Here is a 22,321-nt window from a genome sequence, read left to right on the forward strand (position 1 = left end):
CTGGGTAATCAGAGGAGTGGCAGGTCCTGAGGTGATTGACACTACACATATAAGTTAGGGTTTTGGTGGCGGCCAGAAAGCATGAGTTAAACCCAGGTTTGGCGGTGAATTGGATTGACTTACCTTCAAAAAGAGCCAAGTTACTATTTGTACCTACAAAACTGATGTGAAGTCAGGGCAGAATATATTTTTATGGCTCTTAAGTGGGTAAAAACTGTACTTTTCTTTGTGGTTTTATTTGGATTTGACAAAAGGTTTTCCTCGGTGCTCACCTGCTGACTCTCTCTGGGGCTTCGCTTTCTCCCGATTACCATCTACTGAGAACTTACGTGCCTGCGAGGCGTCAGGCTCATCAGCTGTCTCCACAGCCTGATCCTGAGCCTCAGCAGTTACTGGGTCACAGTGTGCAGCTGTGATTGTGTCAGTATGTGATTCAGGAATTGGGCCTGACACAGGCTCTGAGTGCATGTCTTTTGCCAGCTCAGGGGCCCGGGACCCATCACCTCTCTTGCCCCACTTGTTTTTAGTCTCCCTGGGGTCAGGGTCTGTGAGGTCTGAGCTAGCAGCCCTGGCCCCTTCCCTGGATTCACTGTCAGCTTGAGCTTTATTGCGCTTTTGCATAGTGTTGGGAGGGAACTGGACAGTGTCATGCGTTCCCGTCCAGCGTGGCCTGTGCTCAGTTAGTTGTCCCACGTTACCCCCCGGCCCCATCTTCGGCAACACACCGTGTAGGATGCCGCCCCCTACGGGTGTTAGCAGAGAAAAGCAGAAGAAGCTTTTTTAAAAACAGGCACAAATCCATCCACAGCTCATTTCTCAATCGCACCACATTAAGAGAACAGAATAAGAAGAAACAAGCACAAAAACATTAAAAAGCAATATTTGCTGAACTGGCAGTCAAATACAGAACAATGTCTTCATCTGACTGGGAGTGGAAATGAAGACAAGATGACCAGCAGGTGACATCCATGTTAGCAGGCTTCAATTGGGATTATGAGAGCACGCAGGCACGTAACACAGAACAGCCGGCCAATAATGTGGGTGCGCGGCTTTGCTCTGGCCCTTAATGAAAAAACTCATGACTTTAGAAACAATGCCAACAGATTCCATCATCTCTTAGATTACAGCTCCAAAAGTGATGTAAGTTGTATATCGAGACCAAATGTAACAGCACACCATGATCTAATTCACGGGTGGTAGTGCTGTGTTTTAATTACTCTGAGTTTTCCTTCAGTTGCAAGTGAACTCAAAGGTTATTTCAGTGTTTTGGTGGCACATTGTAAAATTCCAGTACCAAAAAATGTAAATTAAAAGCAGAATGCATTGATTTACAAATCCCATAAATTTGTATTTTATACACAGTAGATCATAGTCTTCCTTCTCTCACCCCAACTGGTCGTAGCAGATGCCCCTCCCTGAACCTGGTTCTGCCGGAGGTTTCTTCCTGTTAAAAGGGAGTTTTTCCTTCCCACTGTCCCAAAGTACTTGCTCATAGGGGATCATATGATTGCTGGGTTTTTCTCTGTATGCATTATTGCAGGGTCTACCGCCTTGAGGCGACTGTTGTTGTGATTTGGCGCTATAAAAATAAAACTTAATTGAATTGAACTGAACTGAATGTCAAGTGTTTAAACTGAGAAAAAGTGCCTTTTTAAGAAGAAATAAGGTCAATTTGAATTTGATTGTTGCAACACATCTCAAAAAATTGGAACAGGGCCATGCTGTCCCATTCTTGTCTGATAAAGAACACTAGCTGATCAACAGTCCTGGGGCTTCTTTGCTGTATTTTTCATTTCATGATGTGTTGAATATGTTTTGACTTGGTGAAAGGCAGCACCTCGACCCTTCTCCTATGAAGCCATGCTGTTGTTCAGTAGATGCAGTGTGGGGTTTAGCATTGTCTTGCTGAAATACACGAGGGCTTCCCTGAAAAAGAATCTGGATGGGAATATTTGTTGCTCTACAACCTGTATATACCTTTCAGCATCTATAGTGTCTTCCCAGATGGGCAAGACGCCAATTCCATAGGCACTAATGGACCTCCATACCTTCACAGATGCAGGCTTTTGAACTGAGCACTGATAACAAGCTCGCTCTGCTTAGTGACCTGTATAACAGACAGTGATTTCAGTGAGGCCAACCCGCGACAGAATTATGTCTGTTTTTAATGCAGTGCCACTTGAGGGCCTGAAGCTCGCACACATCCAGATTTCTCCACACTCTCTGAATCTTTTGACTTCAAGTTGTACACCGATTTATCTTACAGATCTGACTGACTGACCCATCTCTATTTTTGAGAACCTCTAACTCTTTAAGATGATCTTTTTATACAGTCATACTACTTACCTGTTACCATCAAACTCAAAATGAACTAATATTTTTCATGAAATTAAATGTCTCACATTAAACACTCATTTTTTTATGTTCTATTGTGAATAAAATATGGTTTTATCAGATTTTAAAATCATTGCATCCTGTTTTTAATGGAGGTTTTACACAGCATTCCAGCTTTTTGGGAACTCGGGCTGTATAAATTTATAGGTTTGTCATATAAAAAACTGCTGATTGTTGTGCTGAAACAATCTATTTGCATTTGCTGCATCGGTCTGTGTGGTTTCAGTAACAGTTGTAAAATACCCCCCAAAAAGAATTTCCTTTGGAATCTCATCTTAGTTTTTCTGTTCTAAGAAAGTAAAACTATTCTGATTGTGAAAATGCCCAAATCTGACGTTTGTGTGCAAAAGTTCATGGTTTCCTTCAAAAACCAGCATAATCCTCCTCTTATGGGCACAATTTAGTTAAGCAGCAAAGTCTCAGGCACAGTAAGGCATCTATTTGTTAAACTAAATGGTAAATGGCCTGTATTTATATAGCGCTTTACTAGTCCCTAAGGACCCTGAAGTAACTGTCTCCTTGCACATATGAGCATCACAACTCGTTTTTCTAATGATGAATCAGCCTTGAAGACTGTGTTGAAGTAACACATTATTCCAGCAGAAAAGGATGTGTCATCAACAACACATCTTTCTTCTTAAAATATATGTGCACTGGCATTCTTGCTAAGAGTGTTTCACAAGGGATAACAAAGCATGCTGCTCAGCGCAAAGCCAGCCAGTGAATGAGTGACATCCAAAGGCTGAAAGTTGTGTTAGTATTAATGCAGAGAGATGTTACTGTTAGGGAACACGTGCAGGAATTTAGTAACAGCATCATTATTAAAACAGTAACACTGTTTCTGTTGCTGGCATGCAAAGTACGTGTTAGGGTGCAGTTTATTGACTTTGAGTTGAATGAAATAATGTAAAAATATTGAGTTATAAAGAATCAGATCAACGGAACAATAACATTGCTAGCTGATAACAGGGGGGGTTCGAATGGTGGTACCTTTAGCTCTAATGTGGGGTTGCCGACACATCCTGTGCCCGAGATAGGATAGGGGAGATGCGGGGAGGTGGTGGTGATAGTGGTGATGTGTGACACTGAGCTACTTTGTAACGACCGCTGAATTGGATCGCACTGACCCAAATTAGAGGAAGTCTACAAGTCCTGACCCCCAGCCCCGCCTCAGGCTGTGCAGGGAGGAGGAGGCGCTAGAGGAGATGTGGCCAGACAGGGTAGGAGGTAGGTAGAGCATACGACAGTGCAGAATAATGTGACAGGGTGACAGAGTGGAACAATGGTGGAGAAAGTGTGGGAGCTGAAGACATGTTTCAAGAGAACCGTAGCCTACAACACAATTCGTGGTAAAATATCAAGAAAAATCAGCTTGTTGCATTATTTCTTCCACATAGAGAGTCTGCTAATGATAGCAGTGATCAGTCTGTGGTGTTCAGTGCGTCCAAGAGGTGTGCCTTGTTGAAATTTCCAGCACAACTGGCTCAGAAATGCACAATATAACACCAACAGTTTAGTTTTTTTAACATCTCTAAACAAATCTTAATCTAAATAGCAGTAAACTGGAATTATTAACGTCCTCTGATTACTACATTACTTTGTTGTATTTAGATGTGATGGATCCACTGTACTCACCAATAGCAGCCTTCACCTCCACAGCCTCTGACTCCTGGGAGAACTGGCTGATCCCTGCAGCGTTCACCGCCCTCACCCTGAACACGTACTTCTCTCCTGTGATCAGACCGTGGCAGATGAACCTGTAAATGCAGAAAGTGCAGCAGCCATGAATTTGTATCAGAAATTGCTGAAAGAAAACAAGAGGGGTCATTTTTACCTGGTGACATTCACGGGCTTGTTGTTGCAGGGCTCCCACACGTTGCTCCCCACAATGCTGCCCTCGATGTAGTATCCCACTAACTCTTTGGCATTGCAAGACGCTTCCCAGGACACAACAACTGATGTGTCCGTGTTTCTGGTGGGAATAACCTTTCCTGGGGCAGATGGGATATCTGCACACAAGAATAGTTACATTTTGGGGCTGAGTCAGTGCTAACATAATATATTTGTACCGTGCAAATGTTCAGTTTCATCAGATCTGTGACGCAGGAGTCATGACTGCAAAACAGGTCTGGGACCAGTTTGCCTGATAGCATTGTGTGACAAATAAGATTCTTAATATCTAAAAGAGCTAATCTTCTCTATGTTTATGTTTATCTCTCTTCTGACCAAGCTTGTCTCCAACTGTGGTGGCCTCAGTCGGGTCAGATGGCTCGCCAACACCGGCAGAATTGCAGCAGCGGACACGGAAGCGGTAGGCTTTTCCCTCTGCGAGATCAAACAGCGCAAAGCGAGGAGACTTTACTGGGATCTCCGTGTTCACCCTCTGCCAGCTGTCTGTACCGGAAACACACTGATGGGCAAAGAGGAAAACGTCACACTGTCACTGAAACTCAGGCAATGTAACAATCTCATATGCAGGAAAACAGAAACGTTTAGTTAAAGTGCATCTGAGGAAAAGTGGAGGAATAATTTACCTTTTCCACATAGTACATGACACCCTCAAGCCCTTTCTCTCCGGGTGGCTTCCAGCTCAGCACCACATAGTTTTTGGTTGCCTCTGTCACCTGCAGATCACAGGGTTTGCTGGGAACAATGCCCTCTGATGGTCAAAAGGGAAAGAGTCAAGTCTCCAAAAAAGAAAGATTGACCCTTCAACACCAGATGGATGTATTAAGATCACATCCACCACTTATTGGAAAATGCATCTATTCAAGAAATGTTATCATTCCTTTCTTCTTTATTATTTTTTAATAATTACATTGATAATAAATAGAGCATAAATGAAAAAGCACAGGTGCTTCTTCTTCCCTGAATGTGGTTAATAAGCCTGAATCAGGTGGACTCAGAGTTGGAGAATTTTATAATCCCCTTCTACTTGAGTCACTCTCTGATATAAATCATCATGCAAAAGCATTTGACCTCCTACCTGCAGGCTCCTCCTCCGTGACAATGATTTGGCCAGTCCAGGGAGCAGAAGTACCTGCAAACATGTAGTAGATCAGTACAGACACATTGTCAGTCCTGCGATTTTCTGTGAGCTAAATGTTTTCTATATTTTGCTCCAGTGCCAAAACTAATGCCCAAACTACATCTTTTATTCTTCAAAATCCCTAAATATGTTTAAGAGTGTTTGTGCATCGGATGCTTTGATTCACGATACAGTCAAATTCCTCTCTGTGTCAACTACCTCTCATGCGGGCGCGGTCAGCTGGGTCCATTGCAGCCACTGGCTCCGAGACTCTGGATGGGCGGCTTATGCCACTTTTGTTTACAGCGCGCACACGGAAGATATAAGAGCGCCCCTCCACCAAACCAGTGACGGGGAATCGGGCAAACTTCACCGGGGTGTCATTGCACTGAATCCAGTGAGTGGTTCCGACCTCACACCTGTGCGTAAACATTAAAATATTAGTATGTCACATTCAGACTTTTGATTTTATTTCAAACACCTAAAGACTACTTGTTAGTCATGTTATCACCAACATTGTGTTGCCTTATTCCTCTGACATTCACTTGAGAAAGACTTTTATGTTTTGCATTGATAGCTCATTCTGTGGTGTCTATCCAGTTTAGCTTTGGAGGTTAGAGTAGCAGGAAGCGACGCATTGACCAACCTGTCCACAAAGTAGCCCAGGATGGAGTTGCCACCATCAACAGCTGGCTGCTTCCATGCAACAATGATATAATCCTTGTTGGCATCCAAACAGCGCACATCCAGAGGGGCTGCAGGAGCTCCTTCGACCTCAGCATCAGCATCTAACAGATACAAGAAGAATATCATCAGGACAGTATGAGCGCGCTCTCTGAACGTGCACGTTCTATTGTTTTATTCAGCTTTAGCTCAGCTTTATTTTTGCAATAAATTGACAGGATGTTTGATTTATAGCGAGTGGACCATGTGGGTGAACTTTGCAGCTGCAGGGTTCAATGCCAGGAATATTTCAGGTCAAGCAGGAGGACAGAATTAGCACAAGCCTGCGCTGAAGGGAAAAGGGATAAAAGAGGTGACTTTTAAATAAAGCAAACATGCCTGTCATCTGTAGGTAAAGTCAGGACACTAAGGAAAGAGACAAAGGTTTTAGAATAGAGAGACAGATTTATTTTAAACTGGATATGTGGGGGAATAACGTCTGGAATTTACATCCTTGTATATTGTAAAATTAAATATTCACTTTGTGTTTGTTTTTTATTTTGGTTGTTCATTGGCTCACACAGCTATCCAGAGAGCACTGAAATGAATCTGTTGTTCCTCCTTAAAGCAGATATTTACTAGGGGTGCAACGATACACAAAATTCACGGTTCGGTTCGATACTTTGTTGTCACGGTTCGATATTTTTTCGATACAAAAAAAATGTTCATGCCTTTTTAATTTGTCATTTATTAAAATTATAAATATATATTTTAACTCAAAAGTACAGTTTTTAAATTTAATGTTGCTGAAACAAAAGTAATTAAAAAAATAAATATATCTCAGGGCTCTCAAAATTTCAAAATCCCTGGTAGCCCTTCGGGCAGGGACTCTTCAGTTTTTGGTAGCCCAAAATAAATGTAAGTAGCCCGAATAAAAAAGAGAGCAATTTTGTGATTGATGTTTTGTTTCCTTTACAATATTATACATTAAAGTATAATATTGTAAAGGAAACAAAACATTAATCAAAAAATTGTTGAAAAACAAATTACAACATTGTATAAAAATTACAATCATCAACTCAAATACTTGGTTCTAATTGAACAGAAATTTCTATGAACTTGTAAGAACTGTGTAGGACATGAATCAGTCTGTGTCAGATCCTGAATTTGAAATTTCCACTGAAGTCACGGGTAAGAGACAAGTGGAACCAAGATCTAGGCCATTTGCTTTCTGAAGTTTGCAAAGACTGCTAAATTTTGCCAGTGGTAGTTCACTCTTTGCAACATAGTACGCTGTTCTAAACAGATTTTTCAGGTTTATTTTTAGTATGTTATTTGCAATTGGTGTTTGTTCTGGGAAAGATATTGCAGACTGAGCAATAATGCATTTCTTGCATTTCTCATGGGTTCTAATGGGGCCTTTCTTAAAATGACTGGTCCCAGTAACAAAGGCGCTTGTCGACTCAGAAATCGAGAGAAAACCAACAACACACCCGGTAGAACATTATGTTATTTACACGGGTGCACATAAGTGGTCCGCATGTGCGCATTCGCTGTCAAAATAAAAGACGCGCACCAGATAAGAAGTTGCAACGCGCGTTTGCGTCCATATAAAAAGCACTGTTTTTGTCCGCTAGAGTGGGATTTTCACGGCACATTCCGCACCACATCTCTGTGCGTTCATCATTTGTTTGAAGCCAGCTCACCTCCTGCAACCACTTTTCCGAGAATACGTGCTTCTTTTGTGGTTCGGACTCCTTCTGACATTTCTTTGGAGGTAGAGGAACACCAAAGTAATTGCTTAAAGGAGCTTCTTCGACATCTTTAAGAGTTCTAAACAAATGTCTGTCCTCCTCCAGAAAATCTTATGTATGCAAACACGCGTTGCAACTTCATATCTTGTGCGCGTTTTTTTTTTAATTTTGACAGCGAATGCGCACCTGCGGACCACTTATGTTCACCTGCGGACCACTTATGTGCAGCCCCGGTTATATAGCTCGTCATATTGCAGCCACAGAAATTCTTTTGTCCATGAAACCATAAAGCTGCACTTTCGTTTTGCCTTATAGTCTGATTTGTCATAACTTTTCCGTTTTGTGGTAAGCTTTTCTTTGGCTGTTACTTCTTCACCCTGACCTGTCTTATTTGGCTCAGCAGAACTAAAATATATATCCTGCTGCTTTTACACGCACACACACATAACGGTCAGCGATTCTCTGCGCGATCAACCTCTCACATGTTTAAGCTTGCTGCAGGAGATTTCACTTGTCATTAGGGATGGGTACCGGTGTCCGGTGCCATGATGGCACCAGTTCTGACATAAACGGTAGTAACCAGACCGAAAAGCAGCGCACATTTCGGTGCTTTATTTCGGTGCTTTTTTTTCCTGAGCTGATTCTAGCCAATCATTTTACGTTTCCGAGGATAGTAGGCGGGGCCACGTACGTTCTGTTAGAGCAGAGCTACAGATTAAAAATGTCCAAGGCGAAGCGGTCAAAAGTCTGGCTGTACTTCATAGCAAAATATGCAAACTCAGCAGCCTGCAACAAGTGCTTTAAGCTGATACTGTGATACTGTCAAAGGAGGTAACACCTCAAATCCGATGAAACACCTGGCGACGCATAGCGTTTTTTTTAAAAGCCCAGAAATGCGCCGTATTTGATAGCTTGCTGCGAGACCTCACACCGAGCACATCTACTGCGGGTGGGTTGCCTGTTATGCAACATCCCCCAAAAACACGAAGAGGAGAGTCCTCGCCCCTAGCCCTGCCAGTGTAGCAGAAATGATGACGGATGATGGTGGCAGCAGCAGCAGTTCTTCTCTGCGTGAGTAGCTAATTTACGTTGAGTAGGCTAACCACGTTATTACATTAATGCAGGTAAGGTGAACTAGCAAACATCATCATAGCTACATGCGGCTGTCCTCTTGTTTGATGGCAGATACTCCCTTCACCCTGGCCAAAAAGGCTAAAATGACCAAAGAAAAAGTGGAAAACAGTTAAACATGAGAGGTTTAGGACAAAGTTTGTGTTTTTTCCATTGTTTAACCTTCCTGCCTTCTTGGGACCTTTTTGTGCCACTGCTATGTGTTAAATGGCTGCCATTTCCACTGTGTTCAGTGGAATATAACCAAACTTGCCACAGGATAGTTTTTACCTGTCAATGTTAATATTCCAGTGTGAATTCCTTAAATCAGCCTAAAATGGCTGAGCAGCAGAAATCCCCACACCCATCACCCTGGGGACCATTTTCTGCCCATTGACTTCCATTATAAACGCTATTTTTCAACCCCAAATTATCATCATATGATTTTATTTTTTCTTCTTTTCTTGGATGTCAATGAAGACTCAGGGCCTTGAAGTTTTAATTTTTAAATTGCAAAAAAAATGCAAAAAAAATAATGGCAGGTCAAAATGTATGTTGGTGCCAATCTTTGGTCCATCTAAAGGCCTACTTATAATGACAATCACATATTACTTCAACTGGTTTTTTGTGGAAATATTTAGTTTCGTTTTTTGGTTTTTGGGGCTTATAACACAGGGCGCTCATGTAATAACACTGGGATTTGAAGGGTTAAAACAACGAAAATATAATTAAAACTTTACATGAATATTTCAGGGAGAAGTAGTTTTACAAGGTTGGCTAATTTAAAGTGGAATAAAATATGGATATATGGTCTTTTTATGGCGTGGCTGAGAATGGTCCCTAGGGTGATGGGTGTGAGTTTTTTAAAGGATGGCAGGAGGGTTAAGCACTGCTTCCAGCCAAGAGTGATACCATATATGCCCCATAGCTGCAGAAAAGGCTAACATTGTTATATTTTTACAAAAAACAGCTGAACATGAGAGGTTTTTGGACCAATTTTGTGTTCTCCATTCTTTAAGCACCGGCTCTCTAAGAATAGCATGGCTGCAGCCATGATCGTCTAGTGTTTTGTTGTGGAGACTGTACCTGGATTCTTCTTTACCAAATGACCCTGAACTATAACAGAAGAATGAGCAGGATATTTTTCAGCCTCCTCATACTTAGCATGGTTCCTGTGTAGAAGCTGAAGCTTCAAAGGTCAGATTGTCTCTGAAGGCAGCAAAGATAAGCTGTGGTGACCTATTTTTCCATGCTATTTAAACAGATGCCAGAGAGTTGCCACTCAGTGGTGTATCTATTAGAGATATCCTATTTAAAACCATCACTAACATCCAAACACTTTGACTTTTAGATGCCATTGCATCATCGGGTGCCAGGGTTTAATCTGTTGTGACTTTGATCTAGATCTGATAGGCTTTAAAAACATTTTTTAAGGAAGTCCACTTGACTAATGTAAAAGAACTACAGTAGAAATATCTATGTGAACACATCTTAGATATATAACATTAGTTTTTATAATTTTACTAATATACTAAATCTTGTGTGATGTATGAAGGTTGGTCAGCAGGACCAACCTTCAGAGCTTAGCTAGTTTAGACTCAAAACTCAAACCTGGATCTGAATTATTAAGATTATTTGGACAAAACAGCTGAGATTAAAGCTGGAGGATATTTTTGTGCATGCTCTGTGAATCTGTGCATGTGTGCCAGATTCAGCTGGCAGCATAGGACCAAACAAATGGCATGTTTACAGATGAAGATAAAGCCTAATTTCTAAATCAGTCAAAAGATAATCTGAATAGAATAATTATGACTTAATGACAAGAAACCGTTCAGCGAGGATGTACCTACCTCTGACAAAGACGTAGGCTGAGTAGGTCTCATATCCAGACTTGGTGGTGACGCGCAGGGTGTAGAGGCCCTCGTCTTCTTTGTTCAGGTGCGTGAGTGTCAGGGTGGCTCGATCTCCGCTCCAGTGCATGTGAGTCCATTTGGAGGGAGACAGCAGAACATCTGGAGTGCAGGTCATTAAGTATTAGCAAGGTGAGAAGTAAACATATTACAGTACAGAGAACAACTGATTTAAATCTACAAGAACTGTACATTACGGGCATTGTTCAGTATCACAGTAAGTCTTCCTACCATCTCTATACCACTCCACCTCTGGCTGGTAGCGATGCAGGGCAGGGTAGATGATGACTGTACACCCCAGACTCATGGTCTCACCCTCCCTTCCAAACGATACACCGAATTTATCAACAATGTGAGTCTGGAAGGTGATGCCGTACTCGGAAACTGGGCCAACTATACAAAAGGATGTGACAACAAAGTCACTGGCTGGTATCATTATTAAACAGTTTACACACACACACACACACACACACACACACACACACACACACACACACACACACACACACACACACACACACACACACACAAATATATATAAAGAATCTCGCAAATTCAGACTACTGAGATTGAATTAAGTGGAACTACAGGTGTTGCACACATCAACTATCAAAGTTTTGCACCCAGATGGAAAACGGTGGAAAAGTGAGCGTGTATAAGATGTAAAAGGATAAAGGGCAAAAACACAAATACAGACCAAAAGGGGGACTCTAAAACTTCACTGCAGCTCTCACAAAAACAACTGCTGAAATAATTCATGTTTTCATGCATTAAAAAATTAGTACATTTTTGCACACTTACTATCTGCAGTTTAATTAGACTATTATGAATGTTACTGTGGATTTTTCTATTCAGACAAAAACGGCCATGCTTGGAGAAAATCGATTTCAGACCACACTCCCGACACCCTGTTACCTTCAGTAATGGCCCCTGCATTGTCAAAAAAGCAACAACAAAAATGTTAATGCAATAGCGCCCATTGTTCTTCTCCAAACATCCCACCACCCTGCTCCCCACTGGGGTTAGTTAGATTTATAACACAGCTGTTTACTATGCTGTGCTTTTAAATCCATTTGGACTCACTGGACGATCATCAATCATGTTGCAGGCATCTGTTTCATTAATAAAAAACTGTATGGTACATGCCCAGTTACACACCATGGAAAAAAATGGCAATCAGAAGGAAAAAATCTGCGTTTTCCCAGTGATTGCTTTGCTTTTCATTTAATGTCAAAAACTGATTGCAAGTAGTTGTAATGGCCAACTGGACTCTGATTGTAATTAGCTGATGTGAATTTTTGTGTAAGTAGAAGGCAATAGATATACAAATTTCAAAGAACTTTGCTTCCACACTGTGTTTTTTGTCCTGTCTCTTCCCCCTCAGCCCTAACTGGTTGAGGCAGATGGCTCCCTGAGCCTCGGTTTGCTGGAGGTTTCTTCCTGTTGAAAGGGAGTTTTTCCTTCTCACTCTCGCCAAATGCTTGCTTATAGAGTAGTGTTTTCTGGTGGTTGGGATTTTCTCTTCATTATTGTAGGGCCTTTACCTTGCAATATAAAGAGCACTGAATCGACTGCTGTTGTGATTTGGCACTATATAAATAAAACTGAATTACACTCATTTGAAAAATGAAAAATAATTTGTGACTTTCGCTGATGTATCAGTTAATTGCTGTGTTATCAAAAGCAGATTGCATTCAAATACCAGCTTGATACTTGACTGCAGACTAATAGCAGACTGATTTTATCTTATTGCTGTTTGGATGCACCAACCTTGCTTTAAATACAACTGACCATGAGTGTTTTAACAGGCCTTAATCGTCATGTTCATAACCACCATTTTAAAAGCAGCAAGATCACAAGTTCATTGCACATGATCCCAGTCATTTTGGCCGTGCCAAGATCTCCACCCACTGTTTTCTGTAGCGTAACTGTTGCATCATTTTTTTCCAAAGACTGGAGGAGACCAAAACACAGCTCCAATGAAAGGACTTTATAAAAGAAGATAAATGTTGTTCAGAATCCGCTTATTTGCTAGTATAGCAATTTGCTGTTTAGAGCCTTTATTGACATATTTTACTTTCCAGTGGCCTGAAAAAAGTTCATTCATGAATTAAAACTGGCAGTAAATTCCAACTTACGCCTGGGTGCTGGCAGGAACTCATCCATTTCACCTTTGAACCCTATGAAGAACAGCAGGAGGCACTTTTAATACATTTCACGTTTACAGATTGTTGTATGACTTTATCACACTGATGGAGAGAATTTTTGTTTTCATTTCACACACATGCAAATTTAAGTTGTCACACACTAATTTTAAACAGTTAATTAGGAAAATATAATTACTCTTGAGTTTTTTTTTTTATATATGTTTTTGATGATCATGAGCATATTGGCATTAGCTGTGGAATTGGGTGAAACCTACTCTTGACAACAACGGAGGCAAATGCAGACAGCTCTCCCTGGGAGTTCATGGCAGAGACACGATACTGAGCTGTATCATCAAAATCACATCTGAAAGAGGAGAGCATCAGCTGATCAATGTCCATGATATGCACATGTTCGGTGTACTGTGTTAAGGATTCATGTGTACGGTGCCCCTCCCCCCAGCTCAACCTAATTCCTTTCAGCCATGTAAATAATACCAACTATGTGAGCCCAACTGTAAAACGTTCCATCACTCCTGGCCAGAAATACTCTGGCAAAAAATAGACATGCTGGTGATGTCACACGCATTAGGTGTTGTGGCTTTCTGTACATGAAGTGATCCGATGTGTGACGTGCCGACAGACTAGCAAGAAAGGTTAACTAATTTGATGGATAAGCAGTAGTTTAAAAAAGAATAAATAAAGTAAAGCAATTTTATGACACTTTTTCCCCCTAGATGTTTTAATTTAAGAAAATGCAATTTCAACAGCACATCATAGGTTTTCTATGTGATAAAGAAATGCTGCTTTGGGATTAAACTGTAAGAGATAAATGTATAAAATTACAGAAAACACACAGATATAGGCTGTCCTAAAAGTCCTCCAGTTTTGGTGATTTGGTGAGTCAAGTTTATACTATTTAATTAGCCTGCACTAGAAAGTATTTGTGTATGTCTTCTATGCTCATAACGTTTAAGAGTACAGCTTGCTCACTGAACCTGCTAGCATTAGCAGCATTTTTAGCTTGAATGATGCATTATTAAACAGGCCATGTTATTAGATAAACATTTTAACATTGTCCACTGAATGTAACAGATATCCGTTAAACTGAATAACAGCTTGTAGTAGTGGTTGAATTTATATTTAAAGCTGCATGTAATCTTAATGCTAGTGAATTGTTGTGCTACAAGTGATCAAACATGAAGCTCAACTCAGAGATGGGGTGCATCTGATGTAGACTAACTTCTACATAATACGGCTACATCTACTATCTTAGACTAGCTATCCTTAGACCACCTCTTTGTTATCAAGACCCTGGGCCTGTAGATTAAGTCATTTACACATAAGTCCATATATGGCTGAATGCTGAATCCAGGGCAAGATGCCTACTTTAAAAAATAACACTCAGTTTAAAGAATCCTAAATTTCAAAGTAAATATTTTAATTTTAACAAAGTATTTTTAATACATATACTACAAACCGAGGCCCAAGGAACATCAGTGTCAGCCTATCATATTTTGCCCCCAACAAACTTCTTTATTTCAACCCAATTTTGTGTCAGTCACTGGAAAACAATGAAGATATTAAATAAACTTTATTTTCAGTATGTAATCATAACAAGTTCTTTGACTAATATATTTTATCTTAATGTCTAACATCTTAACTTCCATGATGTTCTGGTTACGTTTTTAAGTTAAACTTAATATACAGAGCTGTAGTATAGCACTATTTGGGATTCACAAGTTGCATGAAAATACCCTACCTTCTTTCAAAGGGCTCACTGGAAAATCTTCAAGGTGATGATGTGTATTGACATTAATTTATGGCATAAAATGTATGTGGACATCTACTTTAAGTACTGTGGATGGGAGAAACGACCTACTTGTTAATCTCCAGTGAGTGCACGCTGTATCTGCTCTCAATTTTGTACTTGCCAGGGTTGGCAAGCGGATCAAGCGCCACATTGTTTTTGTACCTTGAAAGACAAAAAAAGTTTGAAAAGAATAAAACAAAATCAAGCGAGGAAACATTAAAAACTAGATGGATCTAGATGGAATGGATAAAGATCATTTTTTGAGAGGAAAGACATAAGATCGTGTAGTTGGTGACCTACCAGACGACCCGTGGGTCGGGCCACCCACTGACAGTGCAGTGCAGCCGCACACACTGTTTCTCCCACACAGTGTGGGAGCGAGGTTTAATCACAAACTCTGGGGCGTGCATCAGGCTGTCTTCGTTCATACGCTTGAAGTGTTCCTCGTGTTCATGGATCTAAAGATAGAGCAAATCACTCAGGACAGTTTTTACCTTCTACCAACCACAACGTGCTCCACAATTACCATTTTCTTGTAGATACATTTAAATAAAACCAACACATCTACTTTAGATATTATCTTCACACATTACAACTGTAAGGATGTGTTCTTCCTTAGTCCTGTGAAAAGATGAGGTGTTGAGGTCTTGTCTGTTTGTTCACTATCCAGTATCTCAACACATAATACCACCAATGAGACACTGCTTCCCTCTGTCCAAAGAAACGTGATCTCCTGAAGAATTTGTCACCCAGTAGTAAGGCTGTGCGGCAGGGGAGGCATATAAATGCAGTGAGGGGGTAAGTGTGGTTTTTCATGATGCTCATTGAATGGCTGGGTACCAATTCACATAATCATCCAGGCACATAAATAACTTTCTTGTGTAAGGGGTAGTAATAACAACCACTTAGCCACAGACACTTTACATTCCCAAGCACTGATGCAATCAACCATGGTCAGTTTTGCTACAATAAATAAATATTGTTGTGCTTTGTGGCCTGATATTGGCATTAGAATATGGATTTATTGTGATATTATAATAGAGGATGATCTACTATGATCCCACAAGTAATGAGCAATAAAAGCACAATATATAAGCACAGATGAATGGTGCAGATGATTCATTTGGATTAAGCATACTTCACCTATCTTGAGTTTCTTTGGAAAACCTTTTAACTAACAGCCAAAATCTTTTTTTCTTTTTTTAATCACATTATGTCAGTAAAATATAACTCAACACAATGGAAATGTTATACTTAATTGTTACTCAGTAGTTTAAGGACTACTTCACCACTACCTAGAGCTGGGCGATAGAACGATAACGATATGTATCGCGATATAACTGTTACTCGATAGAGAAATTACGCTATCGCGATAGACCTCGCCGCTCTTGTCCTCTTAAAAAAAAAAAAAAAAAAAAAAGGTCAGCCGATCCAAATTCAGTAGCGCAGAGCCGAACCAATCACAGCCGCAGCGTCACGTCGCGTGACTTGTTACGTACAGCACAAGTGCCAAGCCGCACGTGTGTTTGTTTGGGAAGCAGCCAGCGGGTAATGGAGCCAGCGCATAATGGAGGAAATGAGTGTGCCGACTAGAAAAATCAACCGAGCGTGACCGAAGAGAAAACAGATGATGGTTCCAATGCCAGAGAGATTGTCGAACGGAAGAGCCATAGAAGTTCCGTAGTGTGAAGGTATTTCGGCTATTTCAAGTCTGACAAAAAACAGAGTAGCGTGCACTGTAAATTGTGCCGAAAGCAAGTCTGGAAATACAATAAATTGGTGCATGCGTCACACTGTGCGCCACGTTATTGTTTCGGTGAAATGAATTTCTACAATACTGTTACTGTTAATTCTACTCTCTGCAGTGTTTAAATGCTTACATATACACACAGTTACTGTCCGTCTACACATACGACTCGGTTCTGCTTCTATGCCCCAGCTTTGTTTACTTTTTCCCACCGAGGCTTCTAGACTTCTGATTGGCCAACATTTCTGCACGGTTAGGAATCTAGCGCCACCTGCTGCTTTGGCATGTTCATAGCAGCGTTTTCCTTCATTTCTGCCTTTATGTGTGGACGGGATTATTTTTTAAAACGAAAACGGAAAATCTCAGTTTTCAAAAATACCCGTGTACGTGTGGACGTAGCCTCAGTCTCTGACTGGAAGCGCTAATTCATCATTCGGCTTTTGTCAGACTAAAGTAACTGTTACAACTGTTTGAAAAGCTCAGCTATACAACAAGGAGAGATTGAGAATTTCCTTTTAGTTCTCAGTTTACTTGATATTGACAAAAGTTAGTCAGTTTTGTCTGTTCTTCTGTAAAACAAACTAAGATTTATTTTTAGAATTAATACTTTATTTCTAAGTGGAATTGACAATTTAGTCTGTTTCGTTTGTTCTATTTTGAAACTTAAACGCTTTAGCGGCTGCCTTTTGTGTAGTTTGCAATATTTGCCTTTATTTATCTGAAAAAGTCTCATGTACATCTTAAGTACATCTACCCTGTTGAACTTATTATGGGAAATAAATATTTAAAAACAAGCTGCTGATTATTTCACATTTTACTTGTGAGCAACGGCACATTTAAATCTTACAAATATAGTTATTTGGCTTATATCGTGATAGATATCGTTATCGCCTGAAATGAAAAAAACATATCGTGATATGAAAAAATCTCATATCGCCCAGCTCTACCACTACCCCATGTTTCCTCTGTTATGCCAAGCAATGCGAAGAGAAGAAGAATTAACAGTTATTCAGTAGTTACTCATTACTTAACCACTATTTAACCATTAACTACCATTTTTGTGTTCTCTTAAGTAAAGTGAAACCTGATAGTAAGTAATATTAGCTTATAATTATCTAAGCAGAATTACAGAATTATTCACTAATATACTCCCCAGCGACTGAGATGGCTGTACTGTGATTACAAAAGTACAAAAGCAAATTTGGCATGTCCTAAAGTTTACTGTAACATCACAAATACATAATGCTTATTTGTGATATCAAAGCTAAAGCCTAGCTTATACTTGGACAGCTTCCTGGTGCATTCTAATGTAAATTCTTCAAAGATGTCAACGTGGTCACAAAAAGTGGGCAGGCATATAGACGTCCGCATAGACCCTTGCACTCACCATTTGACGATGAAATTTGCATCACTCTGACCAGAGTGGACCTGAGTGGGCCCTAGCAGACTAACAGAAAGTATAATCCAGGCTCAAGAAACATTTTTCTGGGCTTTTGCAAAAGATATGTGCCATTATAATGCCACACAGGCATTTCCTTGACCCATGATACACTCTATGACCCTGTTATGGACTATGATATGTGCCTTAAATGTGAGAAGTGAGTCTGTAATGTCAAGAAGAAGACTGATTTACAAAAAAAACAAGTATGCAGGTTTTTGCAAGCGCATACAAACAACCAAACAGACCAAACCTAAGGCCCGTTTCTGTGATGTAAAATTCTAAGCAGTTCTCCATGTTTGCTTTAAAACTTTAAAGAACAGCACGGCTGCCTTGTGTGATCTCAAAACAGTGAGAACTGACCCTTTTATTCAGAGTGATGCGCTCAGCCGACTCGCGCATGGTCTCCTTCCTGGAGATGAGCTCAGACCTCTCCATCTCCAGGCCACTGGTGAACAAATCCCTGCGGGCCATGTATGCAGCAGTGTCTCTCACTCTTGCTTCCTCTGTATCTGAAAGTCCTGTAGCAAACTCTTGACTAGGAGGCAGCAAAGCAGAGCCAGGGATGGACGTGAAAGCAAGGCATGTTGTTAAAACTTTAGGCTGTTGAAAAGCAATCTTGGATTTCCAGTTCTACATAGAGGGATAGTTATTACCTGCCCCTGAAGATAGGCACTACATAGCCGATGATTTGGTTGTCTTTATCCACAGCCAAGTAAGTTGGCTTGGCTCTCTTGGGTGAGGGGCTTAGTCTGCTCTCCTCCAGGCCAGAGTGCGAAGACACGTTAAGTCTGAGACATACAGAGTACCATCAGCCTGGCACACAGCCAGACAGTGCAACCAACAACAGAAAAATGTGGGGACAAAGCCAAGGTCAGGGGTGGATGAGATGTGGATTAAAATTCAGTTGGAAAGTAGTGGAGATGGTTTAGTTGTAATTATTTTTTACAGCTTTGCACACCTCAGTTATTAAGTTTTCAACATCTATAACAACCATATGATGTGAAAGACAATACTGACACCGCTAACGACCACTAAAAGCAGCCAGTATTCGGTCATTAACAGATGAGTGTCCTTCATCTATGATGGTATCTCAGTGCATACCAAAATGTGAAACCCAGCTGTCCTACTGACTTCCATACTACATTTCATGTTTCTCTAAGAAAGATTTAGGGCAAAGTGAGAAATCCATCTTTAGTTTACGTAGAGCTTACAATCAATCAGTGGCCCAGTGGCCTAATGGATAAGGCATCAGCCTCCGGAGCTGGGGATTGTGGGTTCAAGTCCCACCTGGGTCGTAATCTTGTTCTGTAATGTTTATGCTAGAATCATTTATTACTGACAAACTGCTTTCAGGAAATGACTGTGGCTCATAGGGTGAAATATCCTGATGTAGGTAAGGAAATCTGTCCAGTGTCAACACTATAGCTTTGAATAGTTTTTGAGGATTCACAGAATGGCATAGCAAGTGGGACAGCTGCCCTCATTTTTCCTATGTCTATCTGAGTCAGTGTCCCTTTACCTCTGACCATTTCCAAGATTTTAATTGGAAAATCTCATAGAATTTGCGAGGGTGTGATATGAAGATTATCCCATATTACAAGAAACTCCTATAACCACATAAATGCAATCCTATCTTTGCCATAAAAGCAATGCTCCCTGCCTCCCCTCAGCACTGATCTGGGGTCTGGTGAGCTGCCTGAAGGGAAAGATGAGATAGTAAAATCTAAGCCCTCTGATGTGTTCACACTCTCCAGGCCAGAGTATTTAAGGATTTGCCAGATACCCTAATAGATAGGCTCACTATGGGAGCTTTGGTATTCCCTGGATAGAAAAGCTCAATATACTCCAAACTTTAAATGTCAGGAAATGTGAACTGATGACAAATCAGCAGCTCATGAACAGCTATCCTTATGCCTCTTAAAAATAAAGAGAAGCTGCCAAGTTTCCCACACTCACTAATTAAAAAGATTCACGGCACAGTGGATGAGTTTTCAAACGAACAAGACTGATAAACTATCTCTTCTTATTTTCATCCTAGTATGATACACAGGTCAAGATGCTATTTCAGTCAATTTATATAGCATATAGCTCTAATATAACATAACGTTGCATCCTTTCTAACGAATGCCATTCCTCTAAAGGTGACAGAAATTCCTGTAGCCCTTTTAGACACATTACTGTGTTAAAGGTAAGACTTGGTCAACATGCATGAAAACACAAAGGACATCTGTCAGGCTACATGCACAGGGCTTCATGCAGGACTCAAAGCTGTTTTCAATCCTCAGGTGTGTTTGAGGGGCGATCAAGGTGAAAGAAAACTCATGGGGGAGTAAGATGGTTACTTGGTGTCAAGGAAAGACGATCCCAGAGTTGTGTCAGGGAGGTGATCTCACAAGGGTGATGGAGGTGAACTTGATCAGCTGGGGTGGGGTAGGTGTTAGGGAGGTAGTAGGACTTTCCTGTCATAAAGAAAAAGGATTGATGAAGTTGATCCACCTCCCTTTCCTTCTCCTTACCCCCTGCTCCTGGTGGCGGCAGAGGCGCTGCCGCTAGCACTGTATCTGCTGCTGGCCTGGTACTGACTCACTTTAGACTGAGTCTCCTTGCTACGGTAGCCGCGGTCATAGTGGAGATGGTGCTTCTGGTAGAACGGTATAGATCCAGACATGCTGCAGGCCACTCCTCACACGAGCCCTGAGTTTCCGAGTTTCTTCCTGTCTATCTGCTTGTCTGTCAGGTTAGTTAGTGGTCAAGAGCATGTGGATTCACTGTCAATACAGGGTAGGTTCAGAGCAAGCTTTTTGACTCTTTTTGCTGAACATAAATAGTTAATCTAATTGTCATAGTGGAAAAAATTAGACTGTACTAAGTGTACTAAAGGTATGATGGCCAAAAACTACAAATAGTTTCTTGATCAACAAAGACAGTTTAAGGGAACCATCATAAAACCTTTCAAATCAAACCTGCAACATCAGCTACAAAGACATGATATACAGTTTCAGGCAATCAGGCACTTTCTCGGCATGCTTACACAGACATATGCAACAACTACAACCTTGCATATCACATCTTACCCCCAAAGTAGTCACTTACTCTGGACAAACTCTCTCAATTCTAAGCTTTAAATGAAAAGATGGTCCAACTCCACACACTCTTAAGTTTGATATCCCAAGCAAACCCGCAGGTAGGCACACACACGGCTGCGGTCTACACAACAAAAATAATATTGGCCTTAGTCAGAGTCCAAGCAGCAGTCACAGCCTTTTATGGTGAGAGTGGAGATAAATATAGCTAGGAGCAGAGCTGGGGGGCAAGTCAACTCCCATAGTGCAAAACACTTATGGGTGCAGGTCTCTGCCAGTGGGCTTGATATGCAGGTAAATACAAGGCTAGTGTTTGAAGTTTAAATTGCCAATTAATGTCAAGGTTAAATTGTTAATATCACTTTTAGTGTTGCATTAAATCTATATAATATTAATTTTTTACATGTTTTGTATTTATGAATGCTGCTTATTTATATTTGTCATTTTTAAATATTTACTACCACTTTTTTTTAAATTGAAATTGTGCCACACCACCAAAGCACCTCATCAACCAGCTTTTCCTCGAGGCCAAGCTTCCCCAGAGGTTCCCAAGGTTTTTCAGTATTCTTTAGTCAGTGTCTGATATCTTCTAATTTTGTTTTAAGTCTGTTAAGACTGTGATGGCTCAAAGCCCAAAGTGTGGCATTGCTGGTTAGCCTCCAGCAGCTTTTTATCTTGGCTTTTGACTGTAGCGGTCTCAGCTGTGACCGTTGCTAACTTTAGCAATGCTATTGTTATGCTCATTGCATACAACAAATGCCAGTTAATGTCTCTTTGTCACTCTCTCTTTCAGTGTCACTGTCATTTGGAGAAGTGCATGAGTGTCTCCTCTTGGTCACTCTGCTCATAAACAGCTACTAAGAAGGTCAAATAAATAAAACTCAGAATCCAGTGGCTAATAGAGCACATAAACATAAACTAACATGTTTCTATTTACATGCAAATATAGTGAGCTTTACGTCATTTGCCTGGTGGAGATAATTTGAGCTCTATCTGTGTTTGGACTTTGTTCTGGAATTTGACTTCAGGTCAAACATCTGACAATTTCCATGGCAAAAATATCATGTCAGTGGGCACTTCAGGGGCTTTTGTTCTGACCATTCTTTCCTTTTTGGCTCTCACTCATCAGTGTTCAACATAATACGGTCAGCAATCAGCATGACAGCATACCTTAAACATTATGGCAGCAACATGAAGTGTGAGCCCATTAAAAGAGATAAGCCCACCTCTGTAC

The 22,321-nt window shown here is 40.7% G+C and overlaps 1 protein-coding gene and 1 non-coding gene across 13 annotated transcripts in view; one reads left to right on the forward strand and one right to left on the reverse strand.

Moving 5' to 3' along the window:
• myom1b (myomesin 1b) overlaps positions 1-21,246 on the reverse strand; it is a 34,322-nt gene extending 13,076 nt beyond the window's left edge. For 3 of the 12 annotated variants that reach the window (XM_085418943.1, XM_085418940.1, XM_085418946.1), the window contains exons 1-19: positions 21,098-21,246; positions 20,521-20,734; positions 18,658-18,792; positions 18,365-18,539; positions 15,117-15,274; positions 14,886-14,978; positions 13,282-13,370; positions 12,998-13,039; positions 11,775-11,789; positions 11,091-11,252; positions 10,800-10,961; positions 6,069-6,210; positions 5,642-5,841; positions 5,381-5,434; positions 4,929-5,053; positions 4,621-4,804; positions 4,229-4,403; positions 4,030-4,151; positions 273-743 (exon numbers count right to left, since the gene is read on the reverse strand). In XM_085418943.1, coding sequence (XP_085275069.1) covers positions 273-743; positions 4,030-4,151; positions 4,229-4,403; positions 4,621-4,804; positions 4,929-5,053; positions 5,381-5,434; positions 5,642-5,841; positions 6,069-6,210; positions 10,800-10,961; positions 11,091-11,252; positions 11,775-11,789; positions 12,998-13,039; positions 13,282-13,370; positions 14,886-14,978; positions 15,117-15,274; positions 18,365-18,539; positions 18,658-18,792; positions 20,521-20,672 — 2,656 coding nt within the window. In that variant the 5' untranslated portion in view covers positions 20,673-20,734; positions 21,098-21,246. Of the gene's footprint in view, positions 1-272; positions 744-4,029; positions 4,152-4,228; positions 4,404-4,620; positions 4,805-4,928; positions 5,054-5,380; positions 5,435-5,641; positions 5,842-6,068; positions 6,211-10,799; positions 10,962-11,090; positions 11,253-11,774; positions 11,790-12,997; positions 13,040-13,281; positions 13,371-14,885; positions 14,979-15,116; positions 15,275-18,364; positions 18,540-18,657; positions 18,793-20,346; positions 20,464-20,520; positions 20,735-21,078 lie in introns of those variants that run through there. The other 9 variants (XM_085418942.1, XM_085418951.1, XM_085418944.1 and 6 more) reach the window with 8 other exon arrangements.
• On the forward strand, positions 19,227-19,299 carry trnar-ccg (transfer RNA arginine (anticodon CCG)). Its single transcript has one exon. It is a non-coding gene; the product is annotated as a tRNA-Arg (tRNA).
• Positions 21,247-22,321: the final 1,075 nt, after the last annotated feature.

The sequence above is a fragment of the Rhamphochromis longiceps genome, linkage group LG9 (assembly GCF_057381845.1).
Source record: "Rhamphochromis longiceps isolate RC_006_pf linkage group LG9, R_longiceps_female_GT1.1, whole genome shotgun sequence".
Classification (NCBI taxonomy): Eukaryota; Metazoa; Chordata; class Actinopteri; order Cichliformes; family Cichlidae; genus Rhamphochromis; species Rhamphochromis longiceps.